Genomic DNA, 15,338 nt, shown 5'->3' on the forward strand with positions numbered 1-15,338 from the left:
TGATGAGAGCAACAACGCTTTAGCGTAGACATAAGTTTGATAAGAAGACACATCTGCGCCCCTCCATATATAATAATAATAACCGTGAAGAAGTCGAGTGATTCGTCAATGCAGTAGATAAAACGGATTAACTAGTGTAACGGGCACCGTAGATTTTGATACCCATTGGAATAAAATTGGTAGTGTTTTATATTTTCTACATTTCCGCATTGTGATGATGAAAATAGTCAGCGTTGCACGTTGGCCTCCCATCGAAAGTCTCCCAGGAGTGATATAAATTCTCGCCAAGGATGAGGACGACGACGACCTTGTGGAAAAGCAAACTATCTCTGGCGTTCCGGACGCTTGATGTCTGTCAAGTGTCGCATATCAGCTCAGCCCCGTTTTTGCTCACGATGTCGATCACACAGCGCTCAATCGTCACGATGGTGATGACTGCTTAATAATGTCCCTGAGAGGTTGAAACGTCACTGAAGGGTCATGACAATAAAAGAAACAAGATAAATAAATAAAACGTTTGCTTCATCGTTGTTTTTGATGGTCTTTGTAACATTTATGACAATCCCTTTCTAACTGTTGTTGTATGTAGGAGACTGTCCTTTCTATTATATAGTCTTTCTAAGCTGCGTTGGCTGCAATCACAAAACTCGCTCATTCAGTGTGTTCAGAATATTCAGTGGTGATAATTCTTGAGTTCTGGGTACATTTGGCTGTTGGGAGTTTAAGGAGGAAATTACTGTCTCAAATGCTTATCAGTGGATGTTTCAAGCCGCCGCTCTTTTTTTCTTAGGATATCTTGGTGCTGCTGTTTCTGAATTTTAAGACTGAATTTTTGTACAGAATTTTCTTGGACATTCAATATCAGGCTTTTATTGATCAGTAGATTGTATAATAAAAACTGAGGAAAGCTATTTCGTTGTCATCACTTTACACGTTGTGATTAATGGGGACTTCGTGGTTTTGTGGCTATAGTAGTTTCGTGTTTTATACTGCAGCATTTGTAAATATTTTTGCTTAACTGTAATACGTACAGTATATGGAAGAGTCAGTGGCTGATCTCAAGCTTCTGAGTTAGTTTTCCCTTCAGATCACCATCAATTTCTTTACCAATCTGAGAAGTTGATTTTTGCTTTTTCTGACACATTGTAGGAATCATCTTCCAGTTTTCATTCGAGAGTTGACAGCTGATCTAATCTCCAGTTGGTTGTCTTCGTGAAACTTTAGGTGCTATTTTTTTCTGGCAAATGTCAGGTTGACTGTTACTACTTATTCAGTAAATCAAGAAACCGTGTATCAAACGCTTAGTGATTGTACATAGATTAAGAAGGTTGAAAGAGTGTTCTTTCTGTCATACCGTAAGACGTCTTTGTTAACATTTAAAGTTCAAAGGAAGTAAGTAGTGTCATAGCTAGAGCGTGTTGCCAGTAGTCACATTTTATGCATAAGGAAAGTGGTTAAGTGAACCAAGTAGCAAGTAAATGAAAAAGAAAACCAAATAGCATCTAAATACCTTAATGTAAAATGCAAACATTGAAAATGAAACTAACAGAAAACTAGTTGAGAAGAAATGAAGGTAGTTTAATATCTCAGTCAGTTTGGTTAGGGAGCGAGTTATCGTGATGAGCCAGCCACCAGCCCCACCACCACGTCGGCATGTACCGAAGCCGTTCCGTCGTCAGAACAGCTTTGCAGGCTTTCCGAGTACTGCCCTTACAATATTCAATAATAATAACAACAATTTCAACAATAATAACAATAATGATGGAAGAAGCGCTCACAAAGTTGCTAATTCAGTTCCATCAGCTGCAATAGCTAGTACAGCACCTGGTCCAGCTCCTGCAACAACTGCCTCAATTGTAACTGGTCCTGCTGCTCCTCCTGTATATCAGCCTCCTCCAGCTGGAAGCAGACCACCTACTGGATTTTACTCCTTGCCAAGGCACAATAGGCCTGGGCATTTAAGTCGGACATTAGGAGTAGGGTTCCACCTACTTTCCAGAGTACCAACATCAGGTACAAATCCTGGGCCTAGTGCAGCAGAACAGTTAGGAATAAATGCTCCATCACTTCCTAAAGCTCACCGTAGAAACTTGAGTGAAGGAAACACTGGTGAAAGTTCTAAAATACTACAAATAGGTCTAGGATCTTTACCAAGGAATAAAAGTTCTCCAAAAGATTCATCATCTGTTTCCTCAGGTGAAACCAAGCTAAAATCATCAGGGAGTAAAAAGGGAGGTAAAGATGGAGATAGTAAATCTCGAAGGCGAGATCCTGATTATCAGTCTCTTCCTAGACGCTCACAAAAAGATCTCCCAGGTAAGAGATCGCCTAAAGAGACTGAGTCCAAGAGTCAGTCTTCATCCAAGAAGTATGACATTGAACCAAAATACAAATCTCTTCCAAGACGACATGATGGAGAGGCTAAATACCAGTTAGCTAGTACTAAACATGAAGTAGATCCTAAATATCAGTCATTACCAAGGAAGCACATTGGTTGTGGTAAATGTCCAACATTCCCCAAGAAACGTAGCGATGACAGTAGTAGTGGATCTCAGTCAGAGAAGAAACCCGAAATCATTCCAGTTCCTCCACCACCATCGTCATTACCAAAACGGCAGGATGGCAACAGTGATCATCCACCATCCTCTCCTAAAAAGGGAAGCAGTGACCGGAATGTTCTCTCATCTCCAAAGAAAAGAGAGGTGGGACAGTCACCACCTAAAGCATTTGAAAAGCCATTGGTTCCCCATTTGTCCTCTTCACCTAAACGACGACATTCAGAATCAAAATATCAGTCTCTGGCTCTCAAGCAATATGATATTGACCCAAAATATCAAGAACTACCTATCAAGAAACCAGAAGTTGATCACAAGTATCAAACAGTACCACAAAAGAGACATGAAAATGAAAATAAATACCAGTCAATTCCACTTAAGCAGTATGGTGTGGATTTAAAGTATCAGGCAGTACCACAGAGACGATATGAGTTATTTGATCCTAAATATCATGCTGTTCCTACACAGAGGTATTTTGTTGATCCAAAATATCAGACTTTTCCTCAAAAGCGCCATGATCCAGAACCACGATACCACTCTGTTCCAACTAGTGTACCTGACACAAATATAAAATATCAACCTATACCTGCACCAAGATACGACATAACTCCCCAGTATAGAACAATACCACCTAGAAGGCATGAACCTGATTCTAGGTACCAGCCTCCTCAGCCACCTAAGACTGACAACTATCCCAAATTTCAACCGGTGCCTTTGAAGAAAAATGGTGAACCTAATTATCATCATTTTATAACAAGACCTCATGAGCCTGACCCTAAACATCAACAATTACCTCCAAAACGAACAGAACCTGATCCAAAATATCACCATTATCCACCACCAAGGCCCAATGGTGAACCAAATTATGCAACTATTCCTGCAAGGGTCCATGAAATGGACCCAAAACGCCAACATCAGCACCCTCATCCTCATCCTCATCCTCATCCTCATCAGCATCCACACCAACATCTACATCAACATTCACATCAACATTCACATCAACATTCACACCAGCATCCACATCAGCATCCCCATCAACATCCACATGCAATTCCTCATGTTCACACTCATCCTCATGCTCATACTCATTCTCATGGTCCTCCAGAGTATGAGTCAAAATATCAACAACTACCTCCGAGACCAGACCTTGAGCCAAAATATCAGCAGATACTTCCTCGTCCTGACATAGAACCAACCTACCAGCACCACCCGAGGAGACCTGACATTGAACCAAGTTATCAGCCATTACCAAGGAGGACTGATGTGGAACCAGCCTATCAGATTCTTTCAGGAAGACCAGATATTGAGCCTAAATATCAACAACTACCAAGAAGACCTGACATTGAGCCCAATATACAGCAGATGCCTCCGATGAGACCAGATGTTGAAATGAAACCTCAGTACTCACCTCCAAAACCTGATATTGAAGCAAAGTATCAGCATATTCCCTTGAGAAAACCAGATGGTGAGCCTAAGTATCAGCAGTTACCACCAAGAAAGGTGGAAGGTGAATCAAAGTATGATCCTAAATATCAGCCACTGCCTCAAAGAAGACCAGATGGTGAACCAAGTTATCAGCAGCTTTTACCCAGAAAACCTGATATTGACCCAAAATATCAACCACTCCCTATATATAGACCTAATGGAGACCCCAAATATCCCCAGTTTCCACCAAGAATGCAAGAAGAATCAAAATATCCTCAAATGGTTCCAAGAGACTTTGATCCTAAGTACCAACAACTTCCACCCAGAAGGGTTGAAGGGGAGGCAAAAAGTCAGCCTCTTCCTTTAAGACGGCCAGAAGATGAACCAAAATACCCACAACTTCCTCCAAGGAATGATTTTGATCCAAAGTATCAACAACTTCCACCTAGACGACCTGAGGGAGACCCCAGATATCACCCACTCCCTCCTTTAAGACTTGAGGGTGAACATAAATGCCAGCATATCTTGCAAAAGACAGGTGGTTATGATCCTAAATTCAAACAGCCACCAATTCAAAGAGTAGATCCTGAACCTAAGATTCAGCATCTTCCTCCTCGAAATGAATTTGATCCCAAGTATCAAGAATTGCCACCACAAAAGCCAGATGGTCAAGGCACGTATCAGCAGATTCCTCAAAAGAGGCATGAATATGAATTCCAGCCTATAATGACTATAAGGCCAGATGATGAACATAAACATCAACTTCTGTCAACAGTTGGATTTGATTATGAATTTGAACCAATTCCAATTATAAAACCTAATTATGATTTGTCATATCCATCAAGAAAACCTGATGGTGATAGTCATCCTAAACCTCCTGTAACTTCCAGTTGTCAAAATCACACCGCTCAAGTGAAAGATCAGCAGATACCCTCTAAAGCCCAAGTAAATGTTGCATTATTGCAAGCAATTAAGGCCCCAACACCACCTGAAGAAGAAGAGCTGTACCAACCTATTCCATCAAAGCCCATACCTCCTAATCCTGTAAATGTTGTATCACAGCCAGACATACCACCATCTATTCCTATTCCTTTGACAACATCATCAGTATCGAGGCCTTTGCATGTGAGTGTCCAATCAAAACCACAAGGGAGTGCACCATTGTATGAAACACTCTCTCCTAAAACACAAGATGACATGCCTGTTTATGAAACAATACCTCCTAAGGTACAAACAACCCTTCCTTTATATGAAACTCTTGTTCCCAAACCTCCAAGTAATATTCCTCTTTATGAGACTCTTACTCCGAAGCCTATAAGTAATGAAGTGCAACCCACAATGCTGAAAACTTCAGAGGCTGAAGCATCCACTACTGTAAGTGAACCACACTATCATACTTTAGCACCCAAAATAAATGAACCTGAACCTCTGTATCAGTCATCACCAGATGCAAGAGATGAGGATCCAGTTTATCAAGCAGTTACACCACAGATGATTCAAGATGTAAAGGAAAATTATCGGTTACTACAGCAGCGCAAAGCAGAGCAAGAAGCAAAAGCTTTAGCTGCTCTCACAGAGCCTAAGAGAATAAAAGGGGATAAGTATCATTCTCCGACAAAAAGAACATTCAGAGAGCGTGATAGCGAGTTGAAGCATTCTCCAACTTGTAGAACTTTCCGAGAACGAGATAGTGAGTCGAAACGTTCACCAACCTACAGAACTTTCCGAGAACGTGAGGAAGCAAAACATTCACCAACTTGCCGAACTTTTAGAGACAGAGATGATGAAGTTAAGCATTCACCAACAAAACGGACTTTCAGGGAGAGAGACGGTGATTCTAAACATTCACCTACAAGCCGAACCTTTAGGGAAAAAGATCTTGATGTCAAGCATTCTCCAACAAAAAGATTATTCAAAGAAAGAGATGGTGATTCAAAACATTTCCCAAAGAAACCTTCTAAAAGTGAGCCTAAATATCAGCAGTTACCTAAGAAAAGGGAAAAAGAAAGTGAAAGTAAATATCAGACACCATCTCAAAGAAGTTTAGCAAGTCGAAGGGATACTGCACCACCTCCCAACTTTAGGTGGCCCCCAGCTGATGATAATGATGGTATTTACTCTAGCCTTGAGTATCCAAGTGAAGGGCGTAGTGATGGACCGAGTGAAGATGAAATATATTCTAGTTTGGGTACTACAGATGATCCAGTATACCAGAGCGTTGGTGAATCTTCATATTCACGACCTCAGCCACCTCTCCCCGCCCCATCCAAATATAGGCGACGTGTTGATGACCCTCCTCCACCATTACCACCGCCAAGACTAACAACAGGCCCTGTAGGGCCACACAATCCGTTAGTATCCCCAAGTTCTGGTGTAGCACCACCGGTTCTTGGGCCATGTGGTCCAAGACCACCCGTTCCTGGCCAACGAGAACCTTACCCTGTAGGTAGTAGTACAAGCCCAAGTCCAGAAAATCTTCTTATGCAGTCTGCACCACCTTGGCCACATCGCCAGAACCCATTCCCAGATAACGATGAAGTCTACTCTTCCATCCCATCTTTCCTAAGTTCGTCGCCAGAAGTACCTCCCGCCACTCTGCCTCGTGCAGCACAGACTGGACGCGTCGCTCCTTCTGCCTCGTGGAACTCCCTAGGATCTTCTAGTAGGTCCTCCTGGGACTCCTTAGGATCTTCGGTGAGATCTGATGGCACCGGTAATGCTCGCCAGCGACGCCGTCGAGCGCGATCAGACCCTCGCATGGATGCTGGGGTCTTGCACCGCTTGGCCTTCACCGTATGGCACACCGCCTTGCACATCGAAAAAGAGGTCAGAAGTGCCGGCACGGCTGACCCATCCATCACACCCACAACAACCACCACCACCACTACCACCACCAGCACCTTTCGTGCCTGCATGACATGACCTGACCTGAACCCTGACCCTTGCCCTGCCTGGCGCCATTCCCGGTATGAGCATGTGTAATGACCCTGGTATGTTGTTGGAGTCTGGCCTGTTTAAGCGATGTGCCCTTGGTGCTCAACACAGCATAGGACTCAACAATGGTCTGCCATTTTAATGGTGTCTACCTCATTAGTGATGGACCAGATCACTATACTTATTTTTCAGTTTGTATTCTTGTCGTAATATATATATATATATATATATATATATATATATATATATATATATATATATATATATATATATATATATTCGTATGTATGTATGCATGTATATATATGTGTATATATACACACACACACATATATATATATATATATATATATATATATATATATATATATATATATATACATATATATATATATATATATATATATATATATATATATATATATATATATATATAAAGTTTTTTGTATAAATTAGTGTAGTGTTGGCTGCACGCTTTGATGCTTTTGGCTGTAGTGTCAAAGAATTACGTACCTGTAGTGTAAAGTGTAAACTTCAAAACTTTAATTCCATCACATGCCATTGATGTATTATGTAAATTTGTTTTCCTAGGCTTCCTGCATGAAAATAAAGCCTCATATACTAATATTGTTAACAGTCATAATCCCATCATTTATAAGTGAATCTTTAGTCGCAATATTTTCATTCCTTTTAGGATATGAGAGCGTCAGGTTCGGAAAGTATTGCATTCGTCAGCATCTCTTTTTATTAAAAAAAAATATTATTTGCCTGGAATCTTGTTTTGGTTTTGTTACCCAGTTATGTAGCACCGTTATATATACATAAATAGTTAGTTATACAATATTATTTATGCTTAAAATAATTCACACACACACGAGAGAGAGAGAGAGAGAGAGAGAGAGAGAGAGAGAGAGAGAGAGAGAGAGAGAGAGAGAGAACTCTTCAAGCATAAGCATTCCAGTACATCAGTTTTTCCTTTTTCGCCTTTGTTTCACGTTTGTGGGAGCAATTAACGAACTTGTGAATACAAACCAAGGTTTCCAAACGTAATCTCAGTTATGAATGAAGTTGTATTTGTTTTTCATTTTTATTCACCATTTATTTTGCATATGATGGTGAAGGAATTCTGTATGTATGTATGTATGTATATATATATATATATATATATATATATATATATATATTATAATTCCTTCATCATCATATGCAAAACAATTGGTGAGTAAAGATGAAAAACAAATACAAAAATATATATATATATATATATATATATATATATATATATATATATATATGTGTGTGTGTGTGTGTGTGTGTTACTTTGTGTGTGTGTGTGTGTGCGTGCGTGTGCAGTTGTGTGTTTGTATGTTAAACATGTGATGAGAAGTTGTCTCACGTGGTGGATGCGGAGTTAGGAGAGAATGAGACTATTCAGCAAAGAACGGAACCCTTATTCAAGAAACTTCTCAAGTGTTTCCTACTCCTTCATTGCAGTCACGTTCATCTTATTAACACCCTTTACATTCAGTCTGTTCTTCATTGTTACCTTTCTCGGACTTTTGTGCTTGTTGTGTATCAAGGCCTTCCTTGTGTCTGGCCATTCAATGAATGTAGCTCTCTTGATCGTACCTACGTCTCTTCCTCTGAATTGAACGAGAATTAATCTGTTCAGAATTCAGAGTGATTTTTTTTGCCAGATGAAACAAACGTAACAGATTGTCTCGTCTTTTCATGCAAGCTAACATTTTTGCCCTACACTTTTGCCTATGTAAATTTCTGTACTTTTCACCCATTCTTTTTTTTAAAGTAGAGATAACTTATGTCAACAGCTTATACTTTATTTTCACTCTGTTTTCATGAAAATTACCCAACTTTTTCTTTAACGATAATTCGTTCAACAGTGGTCTGATACCTTTTGCCTAATTTGATGATATTTTTTCACTACTTTCTTAGAACAGCAAAAAAATGTTTTTTGTCTTGTTTGCTAGCTGGCTTTCCTTCCGTCAGTTTTATCTTGTCTTACATCGTCCACATTATTATTCGTCACACCATCATGGCATTGTCCTTTTGACACTCTCCATACATACTCCTTACTGCGAGCCCAGATGTGTAAAATTCTGCTAATGTCACTAATCTGCTCCGTAATGTGTATACAAACTGCCCTCCATTTTCTTTTCGAACCCTCGTTTTCTGTCGTTCCAACTTCAGGCTATAACTTCTATTTTCATAATTTCCTCCATCAACAGCAATGCTAAACGTGTAAGATAAAACATTACACAACTTTACTCGAGACTTGAGCTAATACACAACAGTGACACTTTTACCTTGTAAGAACTTCCGGTTGCAGTTAACAAACTACCATCGACTCCATTCAGCACTTTGATCATCAGTCATAGCATTTATATTATGCTTATTTATTCTTGAAATGTATCTGTTGCATAAACTTTCTTATTTCCTTCAAAACTTGTCTGTAAACATAGACTTCCTCTGTTATGGCCTTTGTCAACAGTTGCATTTTCATTATCACCACCTTTCCATATTTCTAACTAGTAAACAAAGCAAGCATCATTACTCTCATGGTGCGAAAATTTCGCATTTTCTCCTTTAAACTTGTCCCTTGCTCAGGGACATCTTGTTTTGCCTTGCTTAAACTTTCATGAAAGTTTTCTTGCAGCAGGCGTGCAGTGCCTACAGTTCTCAGCCTTTCAGTTACTGTGTCATTTGTCATAAAAGGCACATCTTGTAGATAATCCCGTCAACTATTGGTTTCCTTGCTCATATCTCTGGTGGCAGTTTGTGTCAATACCATTTAACTTATTTGCCAGTCAGTTCTGCTAATTTTCTTTTATTTGATATCCATCATTAGTCTTAAATCCTAACAAATACTTTGCAGTAATATTTAGGAGTGCAGCTCTCAAGAGTCTTGAATGGTCTTTTTGATTATCAAGCTTTCTGCCTGATTCTACTTTTATTCAGACCATCATTATTGTTCCCACAAAATTTCTGTTTATCAATTACCTTTAAGGTATTTTTTATCAAAACCAATTTTTAGAATTTTTATTGACCTGCTTACTTTTCTTTGAAGGAACACCACTGCCTGGAAGCCGAGCTTGAAGCATTTTTTTTTTATGCTTTTCCCATTCTACCTTTCATCTCTGTTCCTTTTTTTATATATGCATAGTTACTTTTTTATATATGGATAGATTCTGTGCGTAAGTGCATGTTGGCATTGACGTACATCTTTAATTTAGCTTGTACGTCACTTCTTGGAATGTACAATCATGTGTTTGTTAAATTACAAGAATAAGTATTTCAAGTCCTTGTCAATTTCTAATTTAAGAAATTTATAGTAGAAAAAGACATTTCATTCAACTTTAATTGATCACATTTGCAATAATTGCAAATATGTTTATACCCATAGTTTCTAATATTAAACTAATATATCTCGAAAGGATAATTGCAAATATGTTTATACCCATAGTTTCTAATATTAAACTAATATATCTCGAAAGGAGGTTATAGAGCATTATTCTGTAAATCAATTATAGTTATAATGTTAAGAAAGATACTGTATTAGTTTGTGAAAAGAAATTTCGGAGACAATTTAAATGATAGGGAAATATAAATGATGGACTTATAACTGACGGACTCCTTTACTTATTTAGGAACAGCAAACATTCCAGAGTTGTAGGGACTAAAACCCTGGATGGAAGCTGTTTGAATGAATTGATTCTGTATTAAGAGAAGAAGAGCAAAGAATTACATTGATGAAGAGATGTAATGAAATCACAGTTTGCATACGTTAAAGAGAGTATAGAATCACGTTTATTTTGCGGGTTTAGGAAGTTTTTTTTTTCGAGATCTTTTCATAGGGATTATTTTTTCGGGTTTCTATTAGGAGGAATTCAGGAATATATATATATACATATATATGTATGTGTGTGTATATATACATACATATACATATATATATACTGTATGTATATATATACATATATATATATAAATTGTATACTCACATAATTATATAGATATATTGTGTGTGTTGTATTTGATTATGTATACACATACGCTCAGCTAAACACAATAGTTCACGCATTTTAAAGGTCTTATTGTATCATTTCTTTGTCTATGCAAAGTCAACGAAATCTTCAGTAGGCCATAATCTTCAGCATTATTATTATTATTATTATTATTATTATTATTATTATTATTATTATTATTATTATTGGAACTCCTATAATTCTATAGGAAGGGTAAAGGAATCTGTGTCCCACTTATTCAGGGTGAAATTTATGGTCGTTCTAATTTTGCCACCGAGATAAGGGTGGTAATACCCGGCCATTAGTCACCAGAATAAAGGTGTCAAACCGTTCAAGCAATTCTAATATAATTCCCTTAAAGCAATGATGAGGGTTTGTAGTTCCCGTAAAACAAAGTTGAAGGTTTGTAATTCCCTTAAAAGAAAGATAGAGCTTTTAATTTCCTTAAAACAAAGTTGAATGTTTGTGATTCCCTTAAAGCAAAGATGAGGGTTTTTAATTCCCTTAAAACAAAGTTGAAGGTTTGTAATTCCCCTAAACAAAGATAGAAGTTTGTAATTCCCTTGAAACAAAGATAGAGATTTGTAACTCCATTAAAACAATCATGAAGGTTTGTAATTCCATTGAAACAAGGATAAAGGTTTGCAATTTCCTTAAATAAAAGATAGAGGGTTATAATTACCTTAAAACAAAGATAGAGGTTTTAATTCTCTTAAAACAAAGTTGAAGACTTATAATTCCCTTAAAACGAAGATAGAGGTTTGTAATTACCTCAAAACAAGATAGAAGTTTGTAATTCCCTTAAAACAAAGATGAAGGTCTGTAATTCCCATAAAACAACGATGAAGGTTTGTAATTCCCTTAAAACAAAGAGAGGTTTGTAATTACCTTAAAACAAAGATCGAGGTTTTAATTCCCTTAAAACAAAGTTGGAGGTTTGTAATTCCCTTAAATGAAAGATAGAGGCGTCTAATTCCCTTAAAACAAAGTTGAAGGTTTGTAATTTCCTGAAAACAAAGATGGAGGTTTGTAATGACCTTAAAATAAATTTGATGGTTAGCGAATAATACTTAATCAAAGGAAACGACTCCACGGTTTGACCGTCTACCTGATCACCCAGTTCTGTTAGGAATATAATTGGAATTATTATTTAAAAAGTAAATTAAAATAATTTGAAGGCTCCTTTAGGATGAGAGAGAGAGAGAGAGAGAGAGAGAGAGAGAGAGAGAGAGAGAGAGAGAGAGAGAGAGAGAGAGAGAGCAACGCCCAGTTTTCTTTGTGTACATATTGTTGTCACTAACAGATATGGCCTTTGTAGCTTTCATTGTTTTTTGGTGTAACAATTTATATGTATATATATTTGTGTGTGTGTGTGTGTATAGATAGATAGATAGATATGGTCCCGGTTTTCACTCACCTTCCTCAAGCACGCTTTCCTTCGTGCTGCATTGGATGGGGATAGATAATGTATAAATAGATAGATAGACATATATATGTATATGCGATTATATTTTTATATATATAAAAAAAAGTGCTTGAGTTCTCCATCAACAGGGGACCTCGAACCCACTTTTGTAAAAGGCCTTGGTTAATAATGTCCGTCACTTATACCAATGCTGAAGTAAGATAGGTCTTTTGTTTCTGCCCTGCGCAAGCCATCTAATCTGGCATATGGGATAACCCACCAGCCTTAAGTAACGCTTAAACTTAATTGAATAGCTGTTACACGGCCGTTAGTATTCTTCTCTCTCTTTCTCTCTTTAAAGGCGTTTTATACCTTCCATTACTTTTACAAAATTGACTTTATTCCACCGTCACTTCACTGCCGAGTGGCCCGCGCCTGGTCTCACATTCCAGCAGATAATTCGTGGAATGAAAACGCTGGAGTCGGCGACTTTAATCAACTCTTCATCCCATTGACCTCAAAGATATGGAATTCGTTTCTTTCTTCCGCGTTCCCCAGAAACTGCATTTCATCATTTAAAGCAGTTTGGGTGATAGGTGATAAGTCCATTAAAGGTTTTACTTCAGTTTTCAGTTTTATGTTTCTCTTTGTTTATACTGTCCTAGTGATTTGCTCCTTGTTAAGAAATATTAATACTTTGTATGTGTATTTTTATATATATATATATATATATATATATATATATATATATATATATACATATATATATATATATATATATATATGTTTGTATATATATATATATATATATATATATATATATGAATTGTAATCACTCATACCCGTGTAACTTTTCTATATTCACTAATTTTAAGCCACAAATATCTGTAATATTGAAGTCACTATACCTTAGGAATAACTGACACCCAAGAAGAATTATAACTGATAAGTGCCTCTTCGCCGGCTTGGCAAAGTCATTTTCTCGTTGTTTCTAGCCCAGGCCACGGTTCGAATCCTGGCTAGCGCAGAAACGCTTATCAGTTATAATTCCCATTTGTTGTAAGTTGTTCGTAAGGTATATTGAAGCTGAATGAATTCGATATTAAACGATATCTGTGGGTTTATATATATATATATATATATATATATATATATATATATATATATATATATATATATATATATATATAATATATCTATAAATATATATATATATATTATGTGTATATTACACACACACACACACACACACACACACACACACACACACACACACACATATATATATATATATATATATATATATATATATATATATATATATATATATATATATATATATATATATATATATATATAGTTATATAAGCATACATACTTATGTACATACTTACCTACTTAAACTTGAATGTGGTTTTGTATGATTCTTTGAGTGTTCTTACAATATATATGCGTAATGTGAAAATGTCAAGTACATTATTTTTGCATTATTTGCTGAGAATTATTCCAGTGTACTGTTAAAATGAAGCTTCCTTTCTCGTAGATATCTCGCTTTGATGTGATTTGTTTGTTTACCGCCTGCCCCTTTTTCTTTTTCCTCTCTGCTCTTCATTGCATTATCATCTATTTTCCACTTCGCCTGCTTCGTAATCCATGGAATGTTGTGTTGTATGTGGGTCTTAATTATGTAAACTTTGCCATTAACGAAATTCCTTTGGTTTCATAATAATATTTCAAGATGGAGAATAACATAATGGTTTACGTGTCAGTCTTTGTACTAGGATGATCTTGAAGTTGTCATTATGGGAAATTTTGTAATAATGAACAGTTTCTAATGATGTCTTGTCCTCTGTTTCAGAATAACAATGAAGCCGCTTTGACACAAAGACAGCCCACGATCAGCAGTAGAAACGTGAGTATGGTGTTTTGTTTTTCGTCTCATCAGAATAATTATGTACTTCTTTATTTATAACTCCTGTATTTACCTTTCTTTATTGATTGCACGTTGCGTTTAAAGCCCAGGCTTGAAGGGACGGCTTCGACGCTTGGGTGAAGCACTTAGATTAGTTAGTGAGGTGACGAAATTCTAATTGATCTTGGTCTGTAGCTGTGAATGTCAGTGCGTATGGTCTGTAGTGTGTCTGTGTATAAATGCCTAGTATACCTACATTTCATATATGTAAAACATATATGTGTATTTGTTACAGGTATTCGGTTCGTTTCGGGATGTTAAATGCGTAAATTCATGTATTTTTTATCACTCATAATTTCGTTACATTTAGGAAAGTATAATCCTGGGTGGTAACGTCTTAAAGCTCCCAAGAAAAATATAAAAAAGAAAACAACTCGGTGTTCGAGAAGAATATGCTGTCTACAGTTATTGGGATATTTCATTAATTTTCTTTAGGAGTAGTCTCTCTCTCTCTCTCTCTCTCTCTCTCTCTCTCTCTCTCTCTCTCTCTCTCTCTCTCTCTCTCTCTCTCTCTCTCTCTCATGCGATTGCATGCCAGTGCCAGTCTTTATTCTCCATTTTAGAATATTGAGGCGATTAGAGACGGATGTCTGAATACGAAATTAGTCCTGAAAGACATTTTTTAGGTTCCCCCATTTTGAGAAGACATTTTTATTCGGTGGGTGCCCCTACCCTTCCCCCTCATTTCCCCGTTCGCCCTTCTCCTTCTCCCCTCCCCTTCCCTTTTTCTCTCCTGCTCTTCCCTTTCCCTTCCCCGCCCCCTCATTCACCTCCCCCTCCCCTTTCCCTTCCCTTCCCTTCCCTTTCCCTTCCCTTCCCTTCACTTCCCCTCCCCTCACTTTCCCCTTCCCTCCCCTCATTCCCTTCCTCCCCTTCTCCTCCCCCTCCCCTAGTTCCTCATTGGACGGGTTGGTATCGTTCTCGGCTAGCATTCTGCTGGGCCCGCGTTCGATTCTCCGACCGGCCAGTGAAGAATAGAGAAATTTGTTTCTGATGATAGAAAT

The 15,338-nt window shown here is 37.5% G+C and overlaps 1 protein-coding gene across 1 annotated transcript in view; it reads left to right on the forward strand.

Moving 5' to 3' along the window:
• by (blistery) overlaps window positions 1–15,338 on the forward strand; it is a 372,062-nt gene that overhangs the window by 1,363 nt on the left and 355,361 nt on the right. The window contains 2 exon segments of the mRNA XM_067094246.1: window positions 1–6,806; window positions 14,221–14,274. The exon segment at window positions 1–6,806 is cut by the window's left edge and continues 1,363 nt beyond it. Of these exon segments, the coding sequence (XP_066950347.1) occupies window positions 1,620–6,806; window positions 14,221–14,274 (5,241 nt within the window). The 5' untranslated portion in view covers window positions 1–1,619.

The sequence above is a fragment of the Macrobrachium rosenbergii genome, chromosome 50 (assembly GCF_040412425.1).
Source record: "Macrobrachium rosenbergii isolate ZJJX-2024 chromosome 50, ASM4041242v1, whole genome shotgun sequence".
NCBI lineage: Eukaryota > Metazoa > Arthropoda > Malacostraca > Decapoda > Palaemonidae > Macrobrachium > Macrobrachium rosenbergii.